General features: G+C 35.9%; 1 protein-coding gene across 1 annotated transcript in view; it reads left to right on the top strand.

Annotated features, from left to right (window-relative positions):
- Positions 1-24,293, top strand: part of LOC109848315 (CCR4-NOT transcription complex subunit 1) — a 40,366-nt gene that overhangs the window by 3,449 nt on the left and 12,624 nt on the right. Inside the window, exons 9-36 of the mRNA XM_020417758.1 lie at positions 647-784; positions 896-1,021; positions 2,573-2,817; positions 5,755-5,858; positions 7,430-7,524; positions 7,602-7,841; positions 8,272-8,478; positions 8,637-8,742; positions 8,918-9,015; positions 9,286-9,431; positions 9,527-9,635; positions 9,716-9,862; positions 15,312-15,359; positions 15,437-15,565; positions 15,651-15,878; positions 15,966-16,106; positions 16,198-16,280; positions 16,383-16,488; positions 16,561-16,656; positions 16,824-16,973; positions 19,549-19,725; positions 19,821-20,059; positions 20,152-20,284; positions 20,365-20,490; positions 21,694-21,738; positions 22,013-22,090; positions 22,791-22,907; positions 24,158-24,284. Of these exons, the coding sequence (XP_020273347.1) occupies positions 647-784; positions 896-1,021; positions 2,573-2,817; positions 5,755-5,858; positions 7,430-7,524; positions 7,602-7,841; positions 8,272-8,478; positions 8,637-8,742; positions 8,918-9,015; positions 9,286-9,431; positions 9,527-9,635; positions 9,716-9,862; positions 15,312-15,359; positions 15,437-15,565; positions 15,651-15,878; positions 15,966-16,106; positions 16,198-16,280; positions 16,383-16,488; positions 16,561-16,656; positions 16,824-16,973; positions 19,549-19,725; positions 19,821-20,059; positions 20,152-20,284; positions 20,365-20,490; positions 21,694-21,738; positions 22,013-22,090; positions 22,791-22,907; positions 24,158-24,284 (3,784 nt within the window). The remainder of the gene's footprint in view (positions 1-646; positions 785-895; positions 1,022-2,572; positions 2,818-5,754; positions 5,859-7,429; positions 7,525-7,601; positions 7,842-8,271; positions 8,479-8,636; positions 8,743-8,917; positions 9,016-9,285; positions 9,432-9,526; positions 9,636-9,715; positions 9,863-15,311; positions 15,360-15,436; positions 15,566-15,650; positions 15,879-15,965; positions 16,107-16,197; positions 16,281-16,382; positions 16,489-16,560; positions 16,657-16,823; positions 16,974-19,548; positions 19,726-19,820; positions 20,060-20,151; positions 20,285-20,364; positions 20,491-21,693; positions 21,739-22,012; positions 22,091-22,790; positions 22,908-24,157; positions 24,285-24,293) is intronic.

Here is a 24,293-nt window from a genome sequence, read left to right as displayed (position 1 = left end):
GGATCTGACCTCAGATATTCTAAGTGCAAGTCAGATGTTTTTGAAACATGAATGGAAATTTGTTTCTCAATTACAATTTTTACTATTCCAAGTGCTTCGACATAGGTAAACCCAACTTTTTGGAGTTCTCATGTTTAACACGGCTGTAAATGGCAGAGGTCTTTGGCATGCTGAAAATTGTTACCCGTCATTTTAAGACTTTTAGGTTGTTTCCAATGGTTTGGATATTTATTTGACAAAATGGATTATTTGACTTGTTATCTTATAATGCTGATTTTTCTGTGTTGTTTCATAATATCTTTAAAGAAGTTCAAATCATATTTGACCAACTTCCGTTCTTTATGTCTTGTGTGGTAAAAAAAAAGTTCAAAGTTTTAAATTATATGTAGGTTGATGTTATGCCTTTAAAGGGTGGAAACTGGAAAGCTTAGGTATACCAACGTGTCACATTTAATTGGTAGGATTAAGCTTAAAATGTGTCAACTGATCATTTTTACTTAATCACTCCTTAAAATGTGTCAACTGATCATTTTTACTTAATCACTCCAAATGGCATGTGCTTATGTGTATGCTTTACCCATCTATATTCTATAGGTAACCTTGTGTTTATTTTATTCATTTATTGTTCTCCTTGTTCATCTAACAGATTTTGTCTCGAGTGTTGGATTCAGCTCCATTTCATGTCAGTCTTAGATTGGCTGCTGTTGCGTATAGGAAGGAGCAAGTTCATCTTGAGAAGTGGGTGAATGAAAACTTGAATATGTACAAAGATACTTTTTTTGAGGTATTATGTTTTTTTTTCTAAATTTTTTCTGTAACAGATTTTGTGCAACTGCTATCCAACTTGTCTGCAATGGTGTATCCAATAATAAACAATTGATTTTCTTCTTTATAGGATTGCCTTGCTTTTTTGGATGAAATATTTTCTGATGCTGTAAATGATGTGCCCCATAGTTCTCTACAGCAATCACATGTTGCTATCTGGAAGGCATATCAAGAAGCTTGCCCTCTATTCTTCAAGGTTTGTTTTGTTGATAGCATGATAGGTTTCTATTTGTTATTTAAAACAACAACAGAACACTCTTTATTCCAAAATTTTGGGTCAAGTACACATTATCACTGAAACACAAACATGCGTATATGGATCTCCAATTTTCATTGCAAGGTAGAGACCTTCAGTGAAGCTAGTGTTGCATTGTTGACCGCCACTACATACGTGGTGGGAAGGGTGCCGTGTCAGCTTCATCGCACGTACACTCTTGTTTCATTTTACACTGCTACGTGCATTATCATTGCTGATCCTCTTTTCCATATCCAGACATATATATAGGTGATAGGCCTATTTATCTGTGTTCTTATCATGATTGCATAAAGAGAAGTATGTAAAGATGACACATATATTCATACATAGGTCTATCTATATCAATGCATGATCGTGAAGTATTAACAGCGTATGATCCCCTTTGCACTCACTAGGAACAATTTTGATTAGGCTAGTCAATAGTGTGATTTTGTCTTGACACTTTAGCCATCTTAAGAATCACTTTTGGAGTATTTTCACAATATGTTTTCACTTTTATATATGTATGTGTTTGGTTCTATTTATATAAACATATGTGCAGGTGTCTATGTGTGCACACATAGTCATATCTATATTTTGCTACCTGTTTGAGCATCTGTAGCGGTTTTATGGAGAGTGATCTCTTGGGTTACTAGATTGTGTAGCCTATGTCAACATCAACTATTACTTTCTCAAAATTTAAGAAATTATCTTTCTAAAATTGAGATATCGATATGATCTGTTACCAATCGTGATTTGTGTGTTCTTTGGAAAAAGGTGTTATGCAAAATTTTTAAATAAGTTAATTTTTATTAGATATGTGTTCATAAATTTTAATTGGTTTTTATTAGATATATGTTGGCCGATGTATCCTTTTACAAGGGTTGGTGCAAAACGACCCGACCTAAATATCCTTTACTGCTGTTTGTTAATTTTGGATAACATATCCTCAACATGACCTATATATCAGCTGATCTGTCCTTTATATCTCTTGCCACGAAACAATATAGCAAAATTTCTTTAATGTTAGCAAAAACTCCAGCGCTTTGAAATTTTTTAGAAAAATTGTAGCAGGCTCCTTATCCCTAAATAAGTTTTTTGTGATCAGTGATCCGAAATATATTATTTATATTTTATATGCATACATTCCTAAATATATATTATGTTATTATTTACATTTTATATGCTTAGATTTCATTATGTTTATATTACATTTTAATATATGTACACCATCCAACATGGCACTCCAATTTACTACACGACCTTGATATTTCCCCGATATCCGCAATCCAATATGGATTTTGGCCGTGGGATAATTCCCTGATATATGATTTTTTAAAACCTCGCTACAATATTCAGGATAGAAGAAAAAACCGGTATTAGGGTTCTTAAGTGCTATATCTATCTATGTTTATTTGCATGAGCAAATGCACATGTGCAGTCGTGCATGTGCGCACCACATAGTTCCATTGTTTTTGATAACTAAATTGCTTCAATTATTTCATATTGCAGATTCTTCAAGCCAACTCTGGGCAAATTGTTTCTCAGAAGCTTATGGAAGAATTTAAGAGGCTACGTACCTTGTTCGATGCAAAAATTCAAAGTCCCGGGGGAACAAATTCGTCAACATCAGAAGGAAGCCAAGATGATATTGAAGCAGAGGCAAATTCTTATTTCCATCAGATGTTTTCTGGACAGTTGACTGTTGATGCAATAGTTGAAATGCTTGCTCGTTTCAAAGAATCTTCCGAAAATAGGTATATCGATATAGAATGGAATGTAAATTCCTCATGCTCATTTATTTTCCAATATCCCTCGCATCAACTTCGTGTTAGGCGTAAGTCCTATAATTTATGAAACTTGCTAGGATACTTACTCTTTGTCACGAGGATTACAGTGAAGGTTATAGACAACATCAATTGCTTATTAACTGTCACATTGTTGTCCCACCTATTTGGGATCCTGTTATCTTTTGACAATCTTGGCATACGCCTCAATCACTTGGTGTGCAACCTCAAGTTTTAGGTCTTCTAGGCCTTCATGAGTGTCATTAGTCAAGATAAAAATATTAGGCTATCTGTCACATTCGCATGACTAGTATCTAGCAAGTGTGGTTGTTCAAAACATGGTGCAAATATTTTATCTGAGTTTTCTTTGACTCGTCATACTACTGTTGAGATTGAAAAATTTGTCACTTGCGTGGCATATCCTTGTAGTTATGTTCTGGACCATTCATGATATTTCCATATTGTTGCGTTCATATCTTTTGTATACATGTAGGGTTGGCGACAGGTAAAAGTGGAGTGAGGGCCGTCTGTTAATCTTAAGTTAAATTCTATATGCTCTATCCTTGACCCTAATGGATAACTAAAAGTTATGATTCCCCTACCTAACGTGAAGTGGATAAATTCTTTATCCTGTATGGTAATTGCGTAGAGCAGGTAAACATTTAAAATTACACGGTCTTTAAGTAAATTGCTTGTTCCTTAATGCGACAAAGTATATTGTAAGTTTTCCATTACAAATTATTAGTTCTCAGACATGCATACACTACATGAGAGTCAAGTATATTGTAAGTTTTCCATTACAAATTATTAGTTCTCAGACAAGCATACACTACATGAGAGTCATCTTAATATTTTCTCTAGTTTAATCGCAATATTGGATAACTATTAAATATGAGTCGCCTTCAGAAGGGAAGGGATGCCAAATAATGGGCAGTGTAGTATTAAATACTTTATGGGTTGGTATAAACATGTTACTCTTATTGGGTAAGAGAACTTTACCTTGCCCTGTCTATTTAGATAAACGGTGAGTTACGTTTACCTAATTTGCCTAAATGGAGTTACTCTTATCCGTTGCTACGCCTCCCTACATATAAATAATTTGGAGATGTGCTAAACGGCTTATCCAATTTAGGTCATAAGTAACTAGAAAGCAAGCAAGATACAAAATAGCCATTCATTCATTTCATTTAACTATGTAATAGTTAGATCTTTTAGTGATATAATTAATGAAATTATGAAATAACTGATGGTGGATGATGCCCGAAACCCCATGTTAAAAATTAGGAATACCAATTTGGATTTTCTTAACTCATGTGAAATTTGCTAACGAAGGCATTATATATTTGAATCATTGTCATTTTCAGTAGCTCCAAAGATTTAGCTCTTGCTTCTGAAACCAATATATTATTAAGATTTACAACTTTCTGTTCAAGACTTTGGTCTGATATTTTTGAGAATCAAAAGTGCTAAGGTCTCCAGTTGTATCAAAATGCCTTTTTGGATATTATAGCTTTCTTCCCCCTCTTATCAAATCTAATTTAATCAGGGGCTTATTTTACATTGTAGTTAGAATATAAGTGTATCTTAGACGACCAGTCTGTGTTTTTGGTATCAAAGGTAATTGAACCAGGGCCTTATTTATTGTTGCAATGAGAATCATAAGTGTCAGAACTTATGCGACTAGTCTGTATTTTTTGAATTAAGATTTTATCAAAAGAATCTTCCCTTTCTAGAGATAACGTTCCATATTCTTCCTTTGGAAGTCTGAATTTATCTTTTGTTATGAGCTAACGTTCCATATTCTTCCTTTGGAAGTCTGAATTTATCTTTTGTTATGAGCAAACATGCGACTAATTGGTAATCCTTATTCCTGTCTTTGCATTATATTCATAATCCTACTTCATTTCTATCTTGTAATTTAGGGATTTATTTGTCATGAGCACACATTTGGGGATTTATCTGTGAATATTATGTTTAGCACTAGGTTGCTTATTCATTGCTTGTATCATGTTTGGCTGCGTTATAAGACCAATATAGAATAACGAATATTTATCTAATGTTTACCAAATATCTACCTAATATGAACCGAATAATTCACAAAAGACTACATAAGAACTGTTAACGATTTTTTGCGAATAGTTGTCGAAATCCGAATACTAATCTAGTCGAATATTCGAATACTGATCTAATCGAATCAAATTCGAATACACATTTCCTATTCGTTTCAAATATGAATACAAATTCAAATAGTCGAATATGAATACAATTACTGCGGTATTCACGTATTCAGTCCGTTTCCACTCCCAGTTGTGGCCTGTGGGTCTTTTGCATGTAGGAGGTCTTTTGGTATCATGAGTGGCATTTAACGCAAAATAGTAGATGCATCAAGTCATGATGTAGAATAATGACATTGTTTATTTCATGAAACTATTAGATGGATATTCCTTATGATATGGAAGTTCAGTGGCTAGGTTTAGGCAGATATTGTTACTTATTTAACAAAAGGCTGAGTGGGCTGCTTTCTCCGTTACACAATAGGAGGACCTTTTGGTTAATTTTTTTTTTAAATGAGATGGAAGAGTTAAGCTTTGGGCTATTTGTGCACATTGATTGTTTCAATGAGCTTAAAGTTCTACTGTCTGGTTAAAATTAGATTCAACAAACATCAATCATATCCAAACTGTATGACTTTTTTTGTTAAATGCTCTCAACCTCTTCCAACTCCATAGCTTTCCACCTGTACGTGTAAGTTTTTGAACTTAACATGACTTCTAATCTTGTATAGTAATGTCGAGGAAGAGTTTCTAGCAGGTTAAGTCAGCCATTGTGTTTCATGCATTCTGTTTTGTTGTTTTACTGGGTTTACTCAAATAGATTTCTTGTTTTACTTGTTTAATCTGTCTACAGGGAGCGGTTGATCTTCGACTGCATGATTGCCAATCTGTTTGAAGAATATAGGTTCTTTCCCAAATATCCAGATAGACAACTGAAGTTAGCTGCTATTCTCTTTGGTGAGAATTTATCAGAACAATATCATGTTTGTGATCTTTTCTGAATATTACTGATAATCAAGCTATGGTCAGCTAGTCAATCTGTTTGCTTTTATCCTTTTTTTGTCGGTAATCTGTTTACTTTTATTGTTCGTTTACCTCTTCCCTCACTTTTAACATCCATTTTCATTTGATTAAAGGGCATAATTTCACCTTTTTTCTTTAACCTACTGTTACATTTTTTTCTTTATTAAATGCATGTCATTCTTCGTGCTTATACTTCAGTTGTCAAAGAGTTTGTTGCATCCTACTTCCTTGAGCCTCAAAACATGTTCTTGCTTGCATCTAAGACACAGTTTAATCTCCACTGCAGTTCACGATGTTTTGTTCGTCATTCTCTGAATGAACTAGATACATGTTATGGATCTATCATATTGTATGAAGGTTATTCTACTGATTGGCTCCCAGAGGGTTGTAGTCCAAAATTTTTTATCTCACTGTTTCCAACCTTTAAGAGAAGCCATAATTAAATTTATTTATTTATTTCAGAAATAGACTAATCCATACTGGGTTAAATAGTTTGCTTGAATCCAATACAATCTTTAATTCTCTACTATGATGTTTTTCTTTGAACACCCTTGTGCATTAGAAATTTAAGTACCTAAAAGCTGATTTGATTTTTCCTATTTCTTTTCCTTGAATATTGTCAAGAGACTAAATCATTACATTATTGTACTTATTGTCCTATTATTCACTGCGACCATTTTTTTTCACTTATTTACATGTACTCCCAAATCACTAAAACAGTTTAATTTATACCATATTGTAACTTTGCTCGATGTATAAAGCTTTTGGTTCTCCATGTTTGATGTTTTTGTTAACTCATTATTTTTGATTATGCACTAGACTTCACTTCTTGAATTAAGCTTTTTTTTTTTGGTCACTGGACTTTGGGTTTCTGCATAACCGGACTTTGGGTTTCTGCATAAGTTTACTTGTGACTTTGGTTTCTAGTCCCTTTTCCCTCAGTTCTCTGCAATGCTTGAGCTGCCTTTTCTTTTTTATGAAGGTAGTGTACTTTTCTTCCTTCAAGTGGTGATATGACATACAGTGCATCTTGTCAAAGAGTGCTTTGATTGTATTATTTGTGCAAACATTGCATAATGACAAATTTGTTCAAACATTGTTATCAAGGGGAACAGCCTCATTTCTCTTCGAATGAGGAGTCAAAGTTCTTTTGGGGTACTCTCATTGAGATATATAGTAAATCAGTTGAACGTTTGTTGTAGACTTGACCATAAGTTCATGTCCAGATAATATCTTTAGGAATGGAGCCTAGGATGTATTGAGGGCAATGAGAATCATCTTGCATGGAGATGAAGAAATTTCTTAACTGTAATGTTAGGTTTAATTAGCAACTCGTAAGGTCTGCTTTAGTTCATGCATAATGCATCATTTCCTCTGACAACCTTGTTATATTAAACTTACTTTATCATCATTTCTATTCATGAATTTTACCGACATATTTTTACTCTCGAAAGGTGCTTCCTATTTTTTTATGTAACATTTTTTTTGGCTTCTCTTTCGTTCAGGTACTCTTATAAAGCATCAGCTTGTGACTCATCTTAATCTGGGTTTTGCTCTGCGTGGTGTTCTTGATGCATTGCGCAAATCTGTTGATTCAAAGGTTCGTGATGATCATTGAATGAGTGCTCATTAAGATTGGTTAAAAATACATATATCTAATGAGTTGTGACCTTGCAGATGTTTACTTTTGGCATCAAGGCTTTGGAACAATTTGTTGACCGCTTAGTAGAGTGGCCACAGTACTGCAATCATATATTGCAAATATCTCATTTACGTGGCACACATGTGGAGTTGGTTTCTGTCATTGAACGAGCACTGGCACGCATATCTTCGAGTCAGGCAGAAGCTAATGGAGGAAACAGTCTCCATGCTGTTCAGCAGCAAGGCTCTATATCATCATCTGTAGAAGGCATAGAGGTGCATATTGGTGTAATCTTTTAATGTTGTGATGGATGATTTCTCTATTTTTATTCTATTATGTTCAAAAGCTTGATGCAGTAATTTGGATATTACAGTTAAAACTTAGTCGCTTCCTTTGTTTTCCTTGTTCTCTTTTTATCATTCTAAATTCTAGAGATAGTTTAGAGGAGGCCATGGAAGTGAAACAACAAGATGTACTTGATATCAATTTACTTTCTCAACTATTATTTTTTTAAAAGAATTCCATCATGCATCTAACTTGTAAAACGAAAAATTTACCTGAAAATAACTATTTATTGATGTGACACTTGTATTTCATTTTATATGCAACTGTAGCCCTCTTGAATCTTTATTATCTTTCATTGGAGTCAAAGGTTAATAAAGTTTAATTTCTTTAATGAAGATCTCAAGCACACTGGTTTTGCAGGCATCAGAAACCTCATGGCAATTTGTTAATTCAAGTTCTGCGCAATTTGGTCAGCAACTGTCTCCTTTCCATGAGAAACATCAAGGTTTTCTTGGTGACCGGCTTAAAAACAATGCTATGTCTATCAACATCACAAAGCCTCTTCTAGCTCATGCCACACTGCCTTCTCTAGTTTCTGGACCTATTGACCTTGTTGCTAACCCAAAGGTAGTTAAGTTTTATTGGTATCAGATATGAAAACGTACAATCTTCCAAAAGAAAGACAGAGTTTTGACCATTGTCTTATTGTTTCTAGTATTGTTTTGATCCTCTCCATATATTTATTATTTATGTGTACACATATTTATACATTTTTGTTTTTATAGCCAACCCCCTTGCAAGCCCCAGCGTCTCAGCAGTCTACTAATGTTTCAACTGTTGTATCATCATCTCCTGGTTTTCTGCGTCCTTCTCGTGGTGTCGCACCGGCAGGTAACTTGAAAGTTGCATATCACTTAAATGCATGTATGATGCTTTCCCCCCCTAGACATGTTATATGGTTGTTAAAGCAGTATATATTTTGCTACTACTAGAATTTTCTTTCTTCCTGTTCGGATAATATTTAGTGAAGTTATTGTCCTGTTATGTTTTGTTTTTCTTCTTTTAGGCATGCTACGACAGCCTTCTTACAGCACAGGGTTTGGGGCTGCATTGAATATTGAAACGCTTGTTGCAGCTGCTGAAAGAAGGGACACTCCCATAGAGGTTACCACTTTGCTATTATAAGTTTATTCATGATTTTTTGTATGTTGACCCTACTCATGCTCCCGCAATTTCACATTCACACCACTCTTAGTCACAACCACTACTACAAAATTAAAAAGGAATAAGTTGCTGTCAATTCATCATTTATCTTCCTACTTGTCTGGAATTAATACTATCATAAAATGGCTGGCTAAAACATGAGTATGATGATATCTATTGCAGCATTGCTAATTGTTAAATTTATTATTTTGCCTTCTGTGTTTAATTTAGGCTCCTGCATCAGAGGTTCAAGACAAGATATTATTCATGATCAATAACATATCCATTGCAAATACAGAAGCTAAGGCTAAGGAGTTCACAGAGATTCTTAAAGAGCAGTACTATTCTTGGTTTGCACAATATATGGTGATGAAGAGGTCATAAGCATTTCTAAACATTGCTGCTACTGTAATTCTTAACATTACCTTTCTATTTTAATTACTTTATATGCTAATATTCATCTTATCTACAGGGCCAGCATTGAACCAAATTTCCATGAGTTATACTTGAAATTCTTAGATAAAGTCAATTCTAAAGTATTAAACATGGAAATCATTAAAGCCACTTATGAGAATTGCAAGGTGATGAAAGTTGGGCTTTTTTTGTTCATGAAGTTGTTGTAGATTATTTGTCTTTTCCTGAGCTCTCATAGGTTTTGTAGGTGCTTTTGAGATCGGAACTTATAAAATCCAGTTCAGAAGAGCGATCATTGCTTAAGAATCTTGGTAGCTGGCTTGGGAAATTTACAATTGGTAGAAATCAAGCGCTAAGGGCCAGAGAGATAGATCCCAAAGCACTGATAATAGAGGTAAGACAATACTTAATAATCCATGTTCTCAGCGTTATATAAATAAATTAATAAATACATTTTAAAGTGAATTCTTCTTGCTGTTTATAGCATTTTAAGCACAATTATCATAATTATCATAAATCTTTGCATTACACCTTTGTTTTATGGTTACATTGTGACATATGCTTGTTAAATCTTACCTTTTTATTTTCCCCCCAAAGGGCATAGCTTGATCTTCAATTTGGGACATCAGTAAAACTAAACTCATGTTGCCCTTACCACTGAGCAGGGCCTAGTGGCATGTGAGATCTTATAGTAGTACTGCAGGAGTGCTATAACTGCGAGGAAAGAAAAGAGGAGGTGACAATCATCTTTTGAGTATAGATAACCAACTTGGCTTAGAACAACTCAATAGCATGTCAGGTATACTCAGGAAGATTGTGTTATAAAGCGGACTCTGCGCCTGCCTAAGCACCAATCAGGGCACCCGCCTAGGCTATGTTACCAGAGTATTTCTAATATGGAGCCGTATCTGTACCCGACACGTGTCGTACCCTTACCCGACACTTATTGGATACTCCTTGGCCTTAAATTTACCATGTCCTGTACCCATACTGATACGAGTCGCCGTGCGAGCACCTTTGATCGCGGAATTATCAAAGGTGGGTTGAAAAGAGGATGACAGAATCATAAGAACAATTTAGTATGTGGCGAAGGAAAATACCCTTTCTAGATTATGAGTATGAAAAGATTACAATCCCTCTCTCATAATCTCACTAGAATCGAGAATAAGCTCTTAATTCTCTCTAAACCCTAATCTTTCTTGATTAGAATCTCACTTTAATTACCTCTGATTGATTAGAAACCCTAAACAATTCCTTATATAGGTGTAACAACGTGGATGACAAAGTGGTAAATAATCAAGTTCAAACCTAACAGGAATTCGTGCAAACAGAAACCCAAACAAACCAGGAAACCTTCGATGAGCCGACTCACGACCGAGATGAGTCGACTCGTCCGAAACTGGACAAAACACAAAATCAACAATGAGTCGACTCGTGACTGAGATGAGTCGACTCGTTGTGACAAACAGCTGGGTTTCGTGAGTCGACTCATGACAGACATGAGTAGACTCAACCTGATGAGTCGACTCATGACTGTTATGAGTCGACTCACGGGCTGAAAACTGGGTGCTTCGATTTTTCGATTCGTCGTCTCGTTCCACACTTCAACCTGTGTTTCACTGTGCTGTTTTACACCTCTATTCTCAAGCTACCATGTGAATCATCTATCCTCAAGCTCCCATGAGGATCGCTAAGTTCCGAAGAGAAGATACACCCGTATCATGGGTGCCCCCTTTAGGAACTTGAAGTCCCATTCAAGTTAGAATTTTAGCTGAGGAAACTCGCGAGCTCCTCCATCCTTTCTGTATCACCTGACATTGCTAGGAACCTGATATCGACGTACAACTGGAAACGACTCATTCGTTCCTCGCCTCATCGTAGTCGTCTTCCGCTCCAACATGCAACTCCTTTTTGATGGCTCTTCATGAAGTCTAATGCACAGCGAGACAAACTTCTTGCTTGCATTCACTAGCCTCTTCGCTCGCGTCGTCGTCCCCAAGCTTGTCTCCCTCGAAAGAGACGCCGAACAAAATATGAACTTTTTACCGTCTTTGGTGAATGTATACTTTTGAACCCGCCTCTCGTAGATCGTATATCTATCCCATAAGTACGGATTGCCCAATATATTCTGACAAACATCCAATGTAACTACGTCGCATGTGATCTCGTCAATGTACGACTCATGGAGCGCAAATCTGATAGTGCATTGATCAACTACACTCAGTCTATCCTCTTTCTGAATCCACCCCAATGGATATGGTTTCGGATACTTGACCGTTTTCAGAACCAGCTTCTGAATCAAGGTTTCGGATATCAAATTCTTCTCGCTGCCCGGATCAACTATGGCATCAACCAAACTGGTCTTTACTTACAACTTAAGCACAAAGAGCTGCTTTTGGGGGTTTTCGTCATCTTTTGTGGCCTGTTTTTCTACCATAAGATTGAGACTGCTGTTGGGCTCTGTCATTCCCGGGACTTCTTTCGGACCTTGAGCTATCACGTATGTCTTTTTCTCCTTCTTCAATCCTTTTGGTTTGAGATGATGATACTTCTCCCAGCACCGATCAGCAACATGTCCTATCTTCTCGTAGTGATTACAAATCAGTTTTGTTTTCCCTGGATCACCCTCCTTCTCCTCCTTATGTTTGGAACCACTAGACTCGCTTTCCGTCTGTCTGGAGTCTCCCTTAGTTTCATTATCCTTCTGCTTGCCCTCAATGGCAATAGCCTTCACGCTCGCCTCTGCAATAGTCTCGATCGTGAATAACTTCATCTCTTTTTGGATGTAATCACTCAAACCCGTCATATACTTCATAAACACAGAATATTCATCCGTCGCAATGTTAAGAACCATTGCCTGCTGACTCCGTGGTGTACTCTTAAACGGTTTGATTGACCATTTGACGCAAGCCGTACCACTTGTACTAACGCTCCTTAAGGAATCCTACCGGGTAGAACCGCTTTCTCAGTAACTCATTGAACTTGTTTCACAACACCGTCTTCTTCTCCTACTTGTAATAGGATTTTCATCACGTTAACGCGTGCCCTGAAAGCTTTAAAGTCGCGAACACAATCTTCTCTTTTGACGAATAACCATAAAGAATAAAATACATCTCCATCCGTTTGATCCAGTCATCAAACCTCTCGACGTCAACACTCCCATCATAAACAAGAATCTCCACATTAAAATCAATCTTCAGGTTATGGTAAGAATTCTTACCCCCTTGATGCAACACAGCCTTAACGGTCTCCTCCTCGTCGGGATCTGAATCCACTCTCTCCGCATCGGATTCCATAATTTTCTTCTTGGACTTTGAAGAAGATTCACCTTCTTTGTCACATCTATGGATAAGACTGACGAGTTGTGTGAGAGTCAACCCTATCGTCTCGATCTGCTTCTCCAATGCATCAATCCTCGCTGAATTGTCTCTTTCAGCCATCTTTTTCATTAAAACCTGGACTCCTTTCAATAAAATAAGGATCTCGCCTAGCTTCTTGTATTGCGATCGAGTCAGGATCATACATAGGATGCCCCCTTCGCAGGATCTGATCGTTCTGATACCAACTTGATACGAGTCATCATGCGAGCATCTTTGGTCGCGGAATTATCAAAGGTGGGTTGAGAAGAGGATGACAGAATCATAAGAACAATTTAGTATGTGGTGAAAAAAAAACACCCTCTCTAGATTATGAGTATGAAAAGATTACAACCACTCTCTCATAATCTCACTAGAATCGAGAATAAGCTCTCAATTCTCTCTAAACCCTAATCTTTCTTGATTAGAATCTCACTTTGATTACCTCTGATTGATTAGAAACCCTAAACAATTCCTTATATAGATGTAACAACGTGTATGACAAAGTGGTAAATAATCAAGTCCAAACCTATCAGGAATTCGTGCAAACAGAAACCCAAACGAACTAGGAAACTTTGATGAGTCGACTCACGACTGAGATGAGTCGACTCGTTCGAAACTGGACAAAACATAAAACCAGCAATGAATCGACTCGTGACTGAGATAAGTCGACTCGTCAGAGACTGGTGACAAATAGTTGGGTTTCGTGAGTCAACTCATGACTGTTATGAGTCGACTCATGGGCTGAAAACTGGGTGCTTCGATTCTTCGATTCGTCGTCTCGACTCATGACTGTTATGAGTCGACTCATGGGCTGAAAACTGGGTGCTTCGATTCTTCGATTCGTCGTCTCGTTCCACACTTCAACCTACGTTCCACTGTGCTGTTTTACACCTCTATTCTCAAGCTACCATGAGAATCATCTATCCTCAAGCTCCCATGAGGATCGTTAAGTTCCGAAGAGAAGATACACCCGTATCACATACTCGCACTCGCATCTATAGTTCTATACCTTATGCAGTGTCTAGGCCGCCTGCTTAGTTCTTGAGAGTGCCTAGGTGAATATGAGTTGCTTAGGTGGGCTAGCACATCAAAAAGAGGTTTATTGCATGCTTAAGCATAAAAATGGGTGAAGAGAAAAGGTCTGGTAAAAGTGGCTCAGATCTGAGCCCAATTCAAGTACATTTCGGTGAGGACAGGATTTTGAATCTTTGAAGAAAAAAATCCCTTCCTTATTGCTAAAGAAATGCTTATGTGCTACTTAGGCATCCATGCCTAGGTGCTAGACAGTATGTCTAGAGCCTAGAAGCTCCTAGTGCTTTCTAAAACATTGTCAGACACCTTATATATAGTAGTTAGTAACTCTACCAAATGTCTTGACTCTTGAGCATTACCTGTTTGTCATTGAGCTTGACCTCAACTTAGTGCTATTTCCCTAATTCAGTGGCAAAATCAGAAGAAAATTTCAATCACCCCTTACCGCCCCTTCATCCCAATACACAACTCGCTTGCTATTGCGCAATAGAATGGTCGCAATTGTGCACATCAGTGCTTTAAATGTTGACCGACATGAATGTTGATCATCATGCCGGACATGTCGGCCGGCATGGCAGATTTAGGGGCAAACAAACATAATATGGAGCTTTTCAATGCGTATTTTATTTTCATAGTTCATGTTGGATATATTGGGGGACATGTCGGATATGTCGGCCGGATATATCTGGGGACACGTCAGCTATGTCGGTCGGTTTTTTAGTTTAAAAAATTGGTAATTTTTTTGGTTATTATGTTTATCTAATCAGATTTGGGTTTAAATTCCAGATTGAATTAATAATACTTCCAAAGACAAAACCCGACCAGTTAGTGGAAAAAAAATGATTGAAGTCATTTCCGTTACACCTCTTATCTCTCTCATTCAACATCTCATCGGTCAATTTTTCGAGTTGTTTCTTCGACATCAATATCAGGCGATATTCTCCCTCCTTAACTACCAACATCGGGCTTCTCTTTTCTCACCTCTTGCCTTCAATATCAATCCTAAGCATCATAAGTTATTTACTCTTTTATATGTTTAGACAATATAATTTATGAGTATTTTTAGATTTCATTTATGATATTATATTACACATATGCACACCATCCAATATGGCAATCTGATATTTTTTCACGTCCCCCGACGTATCTCCGATTTTCGCTATCCGACATGAATTTTAGCCATTTGACATGAACTCGACATCTGATATTTAAAAGCTTGGTGCGCACGCAACATGCTTGCAAAGTGCACACAAGCAGCGCACTTGCAGGCTAAAAAAACCCGTCAACGTAGAAAGAATATCTTATTCAATAGAATGAAGCATCCACTATCTGATTCTTAAATTGGAAGCATTTAGCGAGTAGAGGGTGATTGGCAAATATAATATTGTGTTTAATGCATGTGCAATTATTTTTCTTCTGTTTGTAATTGTTATTTCTTATTTGTATGGCTAGGCATATGAAAAGGGATTAATGATTGCAGTGATTCCATTTACCTCAAAGGTGAGTCTTCTTTGATGTTCATCTTCAAAGTTCTAAATTGGTTAAATTTTAAGCTAATATCCTAATGTCTACTGCAGATTTTGGAACCATCCCAAAGCAGTTTGGCATATCGGCCACCTAACCCATGGACTATGGGCATTCTTGGATTACTCGTTGAGATATATAATCTGCCGAATCTTAAAATGAATCTGAAATTTGATATTGAGGTATATACTTTTTTCCAATCTTTCTTGTTCTTCTGAGATAGGATTGTTATCTTTGTGAAACATCTTATATCTCCTGCTTTAATAGGTCTTATTTAAAAACCTTGGTGTGGACATGAAAGACGTTAAGCCGACTTCACTTCTTAAAGATAGAGTTCGTGAAGTTGAGGGCAATCCGGATTTTTCAACCAAGGATATTAATGTATCCCAAGCTCCGATTGTCACTGAAATTAACTCAACTATAATTCCTGCTATGAATCAAGTAGATCTGCAATCTGAAACTAATAGTACAAGTCATCCAAATGTCATGACCCAGGTCAGTGTTCAGCTGAATTATTGTTATGCGTTAAACAAATGCTGTGTTTTATTTATATTAGTTAAGTTAGATCCTCTGTGGATGTAGTATTCTTCTCCTTTACATCCTGTGCCGATTACCATGGTGGAGGATGAGAAAGTTGGTCCATTGATTATACCTGAACGCGTTCCATCTGCTCAAGGATTGACCCAAGTTGCGGCATCCCAAACACCATTTTCTCTTAGTCAGGTTTTTTTCTTACGCTTCACAACATTCTCTTTGTGTTTTCATTGAACATCATTCTCTTCTAATCTAACTAACAAAATGCTGTCATTTGCAGCTTTTGCCAATTATTCCTAATCCTGAATCTTATATTAAAATCAACTCTAAGCTTAGTTCATTGGGCACACCACAAGTTCACAGGTTCTTCACTGTAAACTCTGATATTCTTGGCTTCTTTGTTGCTAAACTGTTCCCTGAATGCGTTTTTTCTTGTTACTAATTAATTAATGCATCTTATGTCAGAATTATGCAAATGGCTATGGATAAGGCAGTAACAGAGATAATAGCTCCTATCATCCAACGCAGTGTTACTATAGCAAGCCGAACAACTAAAGAACTTGTATTAAAGGTTATTTTGCTTATGGCCCTTCTTATAGGTTTTATAGAGCTTGAAATCTTCCTAAAGAAAATTAATTTGCAGGACTACGCAATGGAGTCAGATGAAAATGCTGTATCTCGTGCAGCTCACTTGATGGTTGCCACTTTAGCTGGGAGTTTAGCTCATGTCACTTGCAAGGTCTCTTGTCTGTGGCCATCTTCCTTTTAGAAAATTTCCTTACTATTCATACCAGTATATTACTTGTCTTTGGATATGTTTTATTCTTTCGAAACCCAGCTTTAATTTTTTGTTTATTCTAGACTTAATTTGTTTTGAAATTAACTTATATTTTTTTTGCTTGGCAGGAATCTCTTCGAGTCGCTCTGTCAACTCACCTCCGGAGTTTACTGCAGGCCAACGTTAATAGCGAGTATATGGATCATATTATTCAGATTCTTATAACTGATAATCTTGATCTTGGATGTGCGGTGATTGAAAATGTTGCCTCTGATAAGGTAATCTGCTTTTTATAGCATTCTTCTTTCCAGGTTTAGTATTATTTTTATTTTATGGAAGCATTTTACGTACCTATATCTGTGATTGCATGAGAAGTTGGTATATTTATCTTGTTGATTTCTTCTCCCCTTTTGAGGAATTATTGTCTTATCAATTTTGAATTTATTTATAATTGTTTATAATCATTTTATTGTAAGAAAAAGAGTGAATCAAATACGGAGCAATTGTCGTAAAGGTTTCCATTTCCCCCTTGTCAACAACTTCTTGGCTAGCCCAATCTTCTATAATCAAACATTAAAAATAACCAGATGTTAATAGCTGTTAATGATATTTTTAATTAATGACATGACGGAATTAGTCTTACAACCCTGCCACTGTACCAAATCTCCAAAGTTGGTGAGGGTTGAGGGTTATATTTTTATATCCTAACATGCCCCGACAGGTTGAGCGTCCTTCTTTATGGGCCAAAACTTGGACTTACACAACGGTGTAATTTTTTAGAAAATCTGCTTTAAATTCATGACCGATGGGAGTTGAACCTGTGTTGCTTTGGTACCATCTTAAAGAGCCTGCCATTGCACCAATTCTCGGAAGTTGTGGTGAGAGTTGAGCGTTATATTTTATATTCTAACGGTTAGCATTTCCTAAATTTATCCTGGAAGTTTGGAATAATTCAGAGGGAACGGTTAACAGAGTTATTTATTACTTTGGGATTATGGATTTAGGAACATTTGTTTTGTTTTACTTTAAGTTGTAAATTCACTGTCCCTAGTACTGAATTACTAATGAGATTCTTTTCTTGATTATGTTGGAAGCATTCTTATATAAAAACATAGTTGACAAGCAAATTAGGTAAATTATATGAAATATTTTAATTCCTTCTTGTACCCTTGAATTCTGAATCATTAGTATTTATGTGCCCCTAACATGATTAAAAGCAAAACATAAATCTGCTAACACTTGTGCTTTAATGGCTATCGGCCCTAAATCAGACTGGGAATTGGGCCGAACCCATGCCAGGTGGAACCGGCTTGAGCCCGAACTCCTGTATTATGTAGTAGGGATCAACCCAAGCATTTTGGTCACATTCTTCATTAGACTGGACTTGTTCTTGAGGCACAGGTCTGATGGGACTAAGTTAGTTATATGCATATAAGTATGTAACCTAATATCTTAGGCATTTATACAAGACATATATATTCATATTGCGTGTGTTTTGTAGTTTCCTGAATTATTTTGATATATAGATACTATTGGAATATATTCTTTTGAAAGCTCAAAGTCTAACAAGCCCCTAAACTTTATCGTACTTTTCTTAAAACTCTTAATTCAATCTATTAAGCCCCTAAAGTTTTTATTTTGCTCCCAATTTATATAGCTCCATGGTGGTTCAACATAACTATAGAAGTGTGTAGTGGTCTTATTAAATTTTTTTTGGAAGGAAGAGGATTGTTACGGTCACTGTTTATTGAAAATGTAATCTCATCAAACGTCCATCAAAATTTGCACCTTCCTTTGCTCTTCCAATAAACAATATGGAACTTTCTTTCTATAAATTACAATATTCTATTTCTATCCTACCTGAATAGTACTTGGGTGGTCTTTGAGACTAAAAACCACTGGGGACTAAATAGTCTATAAATTACAATATTCTATTTCTATCCTAGCTGAATAGTACTTGGGTGGTCTTTAAGACTAAAAACCACTGGGGAGTAAATAGAATGAAAGTAAAAACTTTAGAGGCTTACTTATTGAAATAAGGGTTCAATGGCTCCTTAGAAAAGTAGAGTAAAATTTAGGGGCTTAAATAGATTTAAATAAGAGTTTAAGGATTTCTTAGAAAAGTAGGGTAAGTTTAGGAGGGGCTTATTGACTTTGTGCTCATTATTTTGAAGATGATGAATCTCTTGAATATGAATAACTATGATATCTGTCCATATAGTTATAGTAACAAAATGAATTACATGGTCATATAGTAAATATGTTTTATTTCCTTTTATTTCCAATCTATTATTGACCTTATAACCATTATTTTGAAATTTAGTAAATTATTATTAGGTTAGAGAATGGCTTGGAGTTGGTACGATCATGGTCATCCGGCCCATTTATTTTATACGTGGAGGCATAGGAATCCAAACCTGCTAGTAAATGGGTTGAAGTCATTTGACGGTTTGTTTTACCCACTAGCATTGAGTGCAGTATGAGTAGTAATTATTGTTTAGTTAACGACATAATTTTAGTAGCAGAATGCCTAAGCTGATTCAACTTAATGAGAAACATGGTCGAATCAACTTTTAGTAGAAACAGAAAGAGAACGAAACAGAAGCAGCTGGAGATAACAAATGCAGAAAGGTTCTATTTCTCTTAATGTCCTCTTTAGTAATGGGGACTCCGGTTAGACTGTCATTTATGTGCATGCAACGGCACTGGTTAAAGCTCCTGTCTGAAGCAAAAGCTTAAACACCCATTTATCCACCCGTACCAACTGCTATTTATAGAGCTATGAGTAGTTCTGTATTGTCCTAGTCAGATATTTGATTGTTATTTTTTGACGTTTAACTTTATTCACAACAGGCTGTAGAGTTAATTGATGGGGAGATTGGCCCTTCATTTGCTTCTTTAAGGAAACAGAGAGAGGCAGCTGGCTCAGCTTATTATGATGCTGCTGTGCAAGGGTTATTTGCTCGTGTTCCTGAAGCACTTCGCCCTAAACCTGGCCGTTTGTCTGTCGGACAACAACGGGTTTATGATGTAAAATTTTAATTTCTCTAATCTTGTTTCTTTTTCTTTTTGTAAATTGGCCTATTTTGGTCAACCTCACATTTTTTTTTATTTGTTGCGTGCAGGATTTTATCAGAAACATATGGCAAAATCAGTCTAGCCAGAGTTCAAGTGTGGTTCCTACTGGTCCACCCGGCCTTGCCGGTGTGTCGGTTAATTCTTCTCTCACTCGTGTCTTTGGTTCCAATTCTAACCAGGTGAACTCCATTATCTATTCAAGCTCACAAGTATCTCCAGGGTTCAGTTCGGCACAAACATTAGATCTGATGCAGGAAGAGGGTGATCATGGTTCTGCTCCACATAGGTTTGTCCTTTATGACTATATCCTCGCTATGTATGTATGCATTCACACATCTTTGGGTATTTGATATATTTCCCTTCCCCCTGGAAATGTAGTATCTCCTCAATGCATGAGGCAAGTGATGAGCTTATTCAGCCAGCTGCAGAAATCAGTTCTCCAGCATCATCATTTCCTCCTAATGTTGCATCCTCCGAATTACATATTGATGAAGCGTCCACACTGACCAAAGTAAGCCGCTTTTGTTCGTTTCAATTAGAAAAATAAAGGTATGAAATCAGACCATGACATATACCTTTACCTGATTCCAGGACCTAGGAGCAGTTATTCCGCCATCTCCAATGACTCAAGCGACAGAAAGCACGGGCACTGTGTTATCTGAAACATTATTGACAACAGGAGATGCACTTGATAAGTATCAACAGTTGGCCCTAAAGGTGATAAGTTGCTCTGGCTTTGTGTTGCTGCTATAAATTGATTGTTGAATAGTATTTAAATTTCCTTCAGTATACTAGAGTACCTTTCCTTCACGTTACTATTTATCTTTTCCTTAAACCATATTCTCCAATGCTGTTTTGTGAGTTACACTTTAATGATATTTCATAGATCAACATCAACATCAACATCAACATCAAAGCCTTTATACTAAAGTTTGGGGTTTGTTACATGAATCCTATTCATATTTCATTCATATAATGATTTTCTGTTTCATGATGCTGTAAACAGTAATAAGTGAATCTCATTATTATGGACTTGCGGTCTCTACAATAAATTAGTAGCCCGCCTTTATTTGGTAAAGAAAAGACCACTACCTTGGAAATGTCTTCAAATGGATAATTGGACTACGGATTGACGTTGCTACCAGGATCATAAGAATGTTTGTGAATTTCAATAATAACAAATTAACAATGATGGTGTGCAGCAACCTAAAGATCCTGCTTCTATAATAGATTTAATTTGTATCTTTTAGTTAATCAACTTATGTCCAAGCATTTGGGATAAATGCTTTGTTGTTGTTGTGGTTGCTATCGGGATCATAAGAATGTATGTGTATTTCAATAATAACAATGACACTGTGCAGCAACCTAAAGGTCCTGCTTCTGTAATAGATTTAATTTGTATCTTATAGTTAATCAACTTCTCTCCAAGCTTTTTGGGATAAAGGCTTTGTTGTTGTGGTTGTTATAGTTAATCAACTTCTCTGAGGATTGATGCTGATTCATCATAGAAAAGTTAGAACTGTGGTCTGTGGGTTTCCATTGTCATCATGGCCCGAACAGTTTTTAAGTGATATATGTTTTAGGAGAAAATAAGGGAGGACTGCTCCACTTTATTTCCTTAAGAAATTTTCTTGGCAAAATGTCTAGTCTACTAATAGTTCAATCTGCACACATCTTGGAATCTCATCTGGGGCTTTGGCTGTTGTAACATTGCCCACAGTCATGGACTTCTTTTCCGTTTTGGTAATTAAGTTGTCTTCTGTTTTTTTTCTTCATATTTTGAATTTTATCATCTCTAGATAATTCTTATAATTTTATGTTTATGATGCATGGCGCGTCTATGACTTTGGTTTTTCTTTGTAGTTTTCTTAATTTTCTTGTGATTTTTATGAATTAAAAGTATAAATGACCTTCTTCCAGCTTGAGACGTTGATTCTTAAAGATGCCAGAGGTGCAGAAGTTCAGGTATGCTACTCATCTGGTATTGTTCTGTAGAGTGTAGACAGCCCCCACCCCACTTCCCTACCCACCAAAAAACACCCACACCCCCACCCACCACACACACACAAATGGGAGAGAAAAAAGGAAAATAAGAAGAAAAAGAAAAATACACACAGACACACACACATCGTTACGAACATCTCTGATCTGTGTTTATTTTATTCCATTCCACGGTTGATAATGAATATTGAGATTGTGTGTTAATTATCACATGCTTCTGAGTTCTGCTTACTTTCAGGGAATTATTGCTGAGGTGCCTGATATCATAGTGAGATGTGTAAGCAGAGATGAGGCAGGGTTGGCGGTGGCTCAGAAGGTTTGTTATTTATATTCAAGTTGACAGGCATCACTCGCACGCGCGCGCACACACACACTGTTATATAGAAAACCAAGTGGGGATAATAAAATAATTGAAGGATTGGAGAACAGTTCCTTCTTGCCATTGTAATTGAGAGGATAAATTCGTAATTTTTTGATGAAGATTTTTTTCTGTCCCCATTCTTTTCTCTTTCCTTTTCTCTTTCTTTATTCTAGAACTTTCTATGATAAGAATAGAGGCCACATAATTAAATATCCATTACAGGTTCTAGAAGATATAAGAAGAAGTTGATTTATTTTTATGTAATAATAAATGCATGTAAAATTGAAAAACAACATTTTATACTTAAATCTACTAATATCTATATTACTATGTAAAGAGAATCCTAAAGATGAGAAACTTATTGGAGAAAAGAGAACATCAAATTCAAAAAGAAAGAATAGTTTTCTCTGAAAAGCATCTTACCCTCTTTCCAAGTTGGCTAATGAACTATTTCAAAATAAAAATAAAAATATTTTTCACATTGTTTATAATATTTTGATAATACCAAATAATGATTCTTCCATCACATGAATTTGCAAGTGCCATATTTTTCTATATTGTGTGTGTGTGTGTGTACACGTATATATGTATGTTTATGTATATATATATTGTTATCATTTGTCTTACCACTTGCGATCCTTTAATTGTGATACAGGTTTTCAAGAGCTTATATGAAAATGCATCAAATAGTATTCTTGTTGCTGCATATCTTGCAATTTTAGCTGCCATACGAGACGTTTGCAAGCTTGTTGTCAAGGAAGTCACAAGCTGGGTATGGTTTTCATTAGCAGTGCCGTCTTTGTTGACAATGAATAGTTATAGTTTTTCTTTCTGGCATTTGAAAATTTCAGGAACCAGCTCACCTTTATTCTGTAATTTTAAACAATCAATACGGTAACATATGGTTGACTTAGACCTGATCAAAGACGTTACTGATTTCCTTTAAAAATAAGACAATACTTGAAGTAGAATCGGACATGGGGGTCAGATAGTTTTATCAAATGTTATTCTAAAGTAGTCCATATGGAAGTAGTGAAAACATAGAAGTCAAGAGTTTTACTGACAAAGGCAAGGACAATATAGCTAAGTCTGTTTATCAATTCATATAGAGCAATTTGGTGTGCTTCTCAGAGTATTAGCATGGATAATGTAAATTATTCAATTAACACTTGCATGGTGGATATCTTTTGGTGTAACTTTCCATTTGAACAATTATTATTTTAAATTTCTCTCATTAACCCGTAGCGACACAAAACCCAAAAGTATGATGTATGAGATGACTACCATTCCAGTACAAGGACTATGTCTTGATCAGAGGTTCATTAGCAGTCTTATGACTCTTTATCTTTCTTTTTGTCAAAAGCCTTGTTGGTTTAGCATTGTGAGCAAAACTCTAGTATTTTTCAAATGTTAATCATTTCTAATAATCACTTTATAAGGATGTGTCGCAGAAATGGGATACTAATGGGCTGTGATACGTAGATGTGGTTGTTGCTATACAAGTTAAAATTGCGAATTGTATAACAGTTTCAAATCAAACATATTATGTTTTAAAAAGACTTGCCTTCTGTGAACTGGTAACTTTTAATTCGTGAGAGCTACTGTGTGACTTAAGATGGTATTCACTGTAATGACGTGTTATAAAAATGTTAGGATAACACACCTTAACTTTACTTCAAAAATGTTACATATTACAGTATCTAACATATGACGTAGGTTATTGTGATTGGTGTCTGCTGCTATCTCTGTGGTACAGATATATGATCAACTTTTTCAGTAAATAACTGATGGGTTTTTGTTATATGAATTCTTTTGGGTTCTATGCATACACATAATGTCCTACTCTTCACTGTGCACATTGTTGGTTTGGTTTCATCATCTATGTTGAAGTATATATTGCATTGAAAGGGAGCATCTAACATCAACTTTGTAAATTTTGATAATAACAGTCTATTTAGTTCTTCTGTTTTAACTGTATTTTCTTCTTTTAAAATTTATTCCAACTATCTCTTTATTTTGTAGGTGATTTATTCTGATGAAGATCGGAAGTTCAATAAAGATATAACTATTGGCCTCATCCATTACAAATTACTTAACCTTGCTGAGTACAACGTTCATCTTGCAAAGCTGATAGATGGGGGGAGGAATAGTATGTGAA

Source organism: Asparagus officinalis, chromosome 7, assembly GCF_001876935.1.
Source record: "Asparagus officinalis chromosome 7, Aspof.V1, whole genome shotgun sequence".
In the NCBI taxonomy this organism is placed as follows: Eukaryota; Viridiplantae; Streptophyta; class Magnoliopsida; order Asparagales; family Asparagaceae; genus Asparagus; species Asparagus officinalis.
This window is presented reverse-complemented; position numbering and strand designations above follow the sequence as displayed.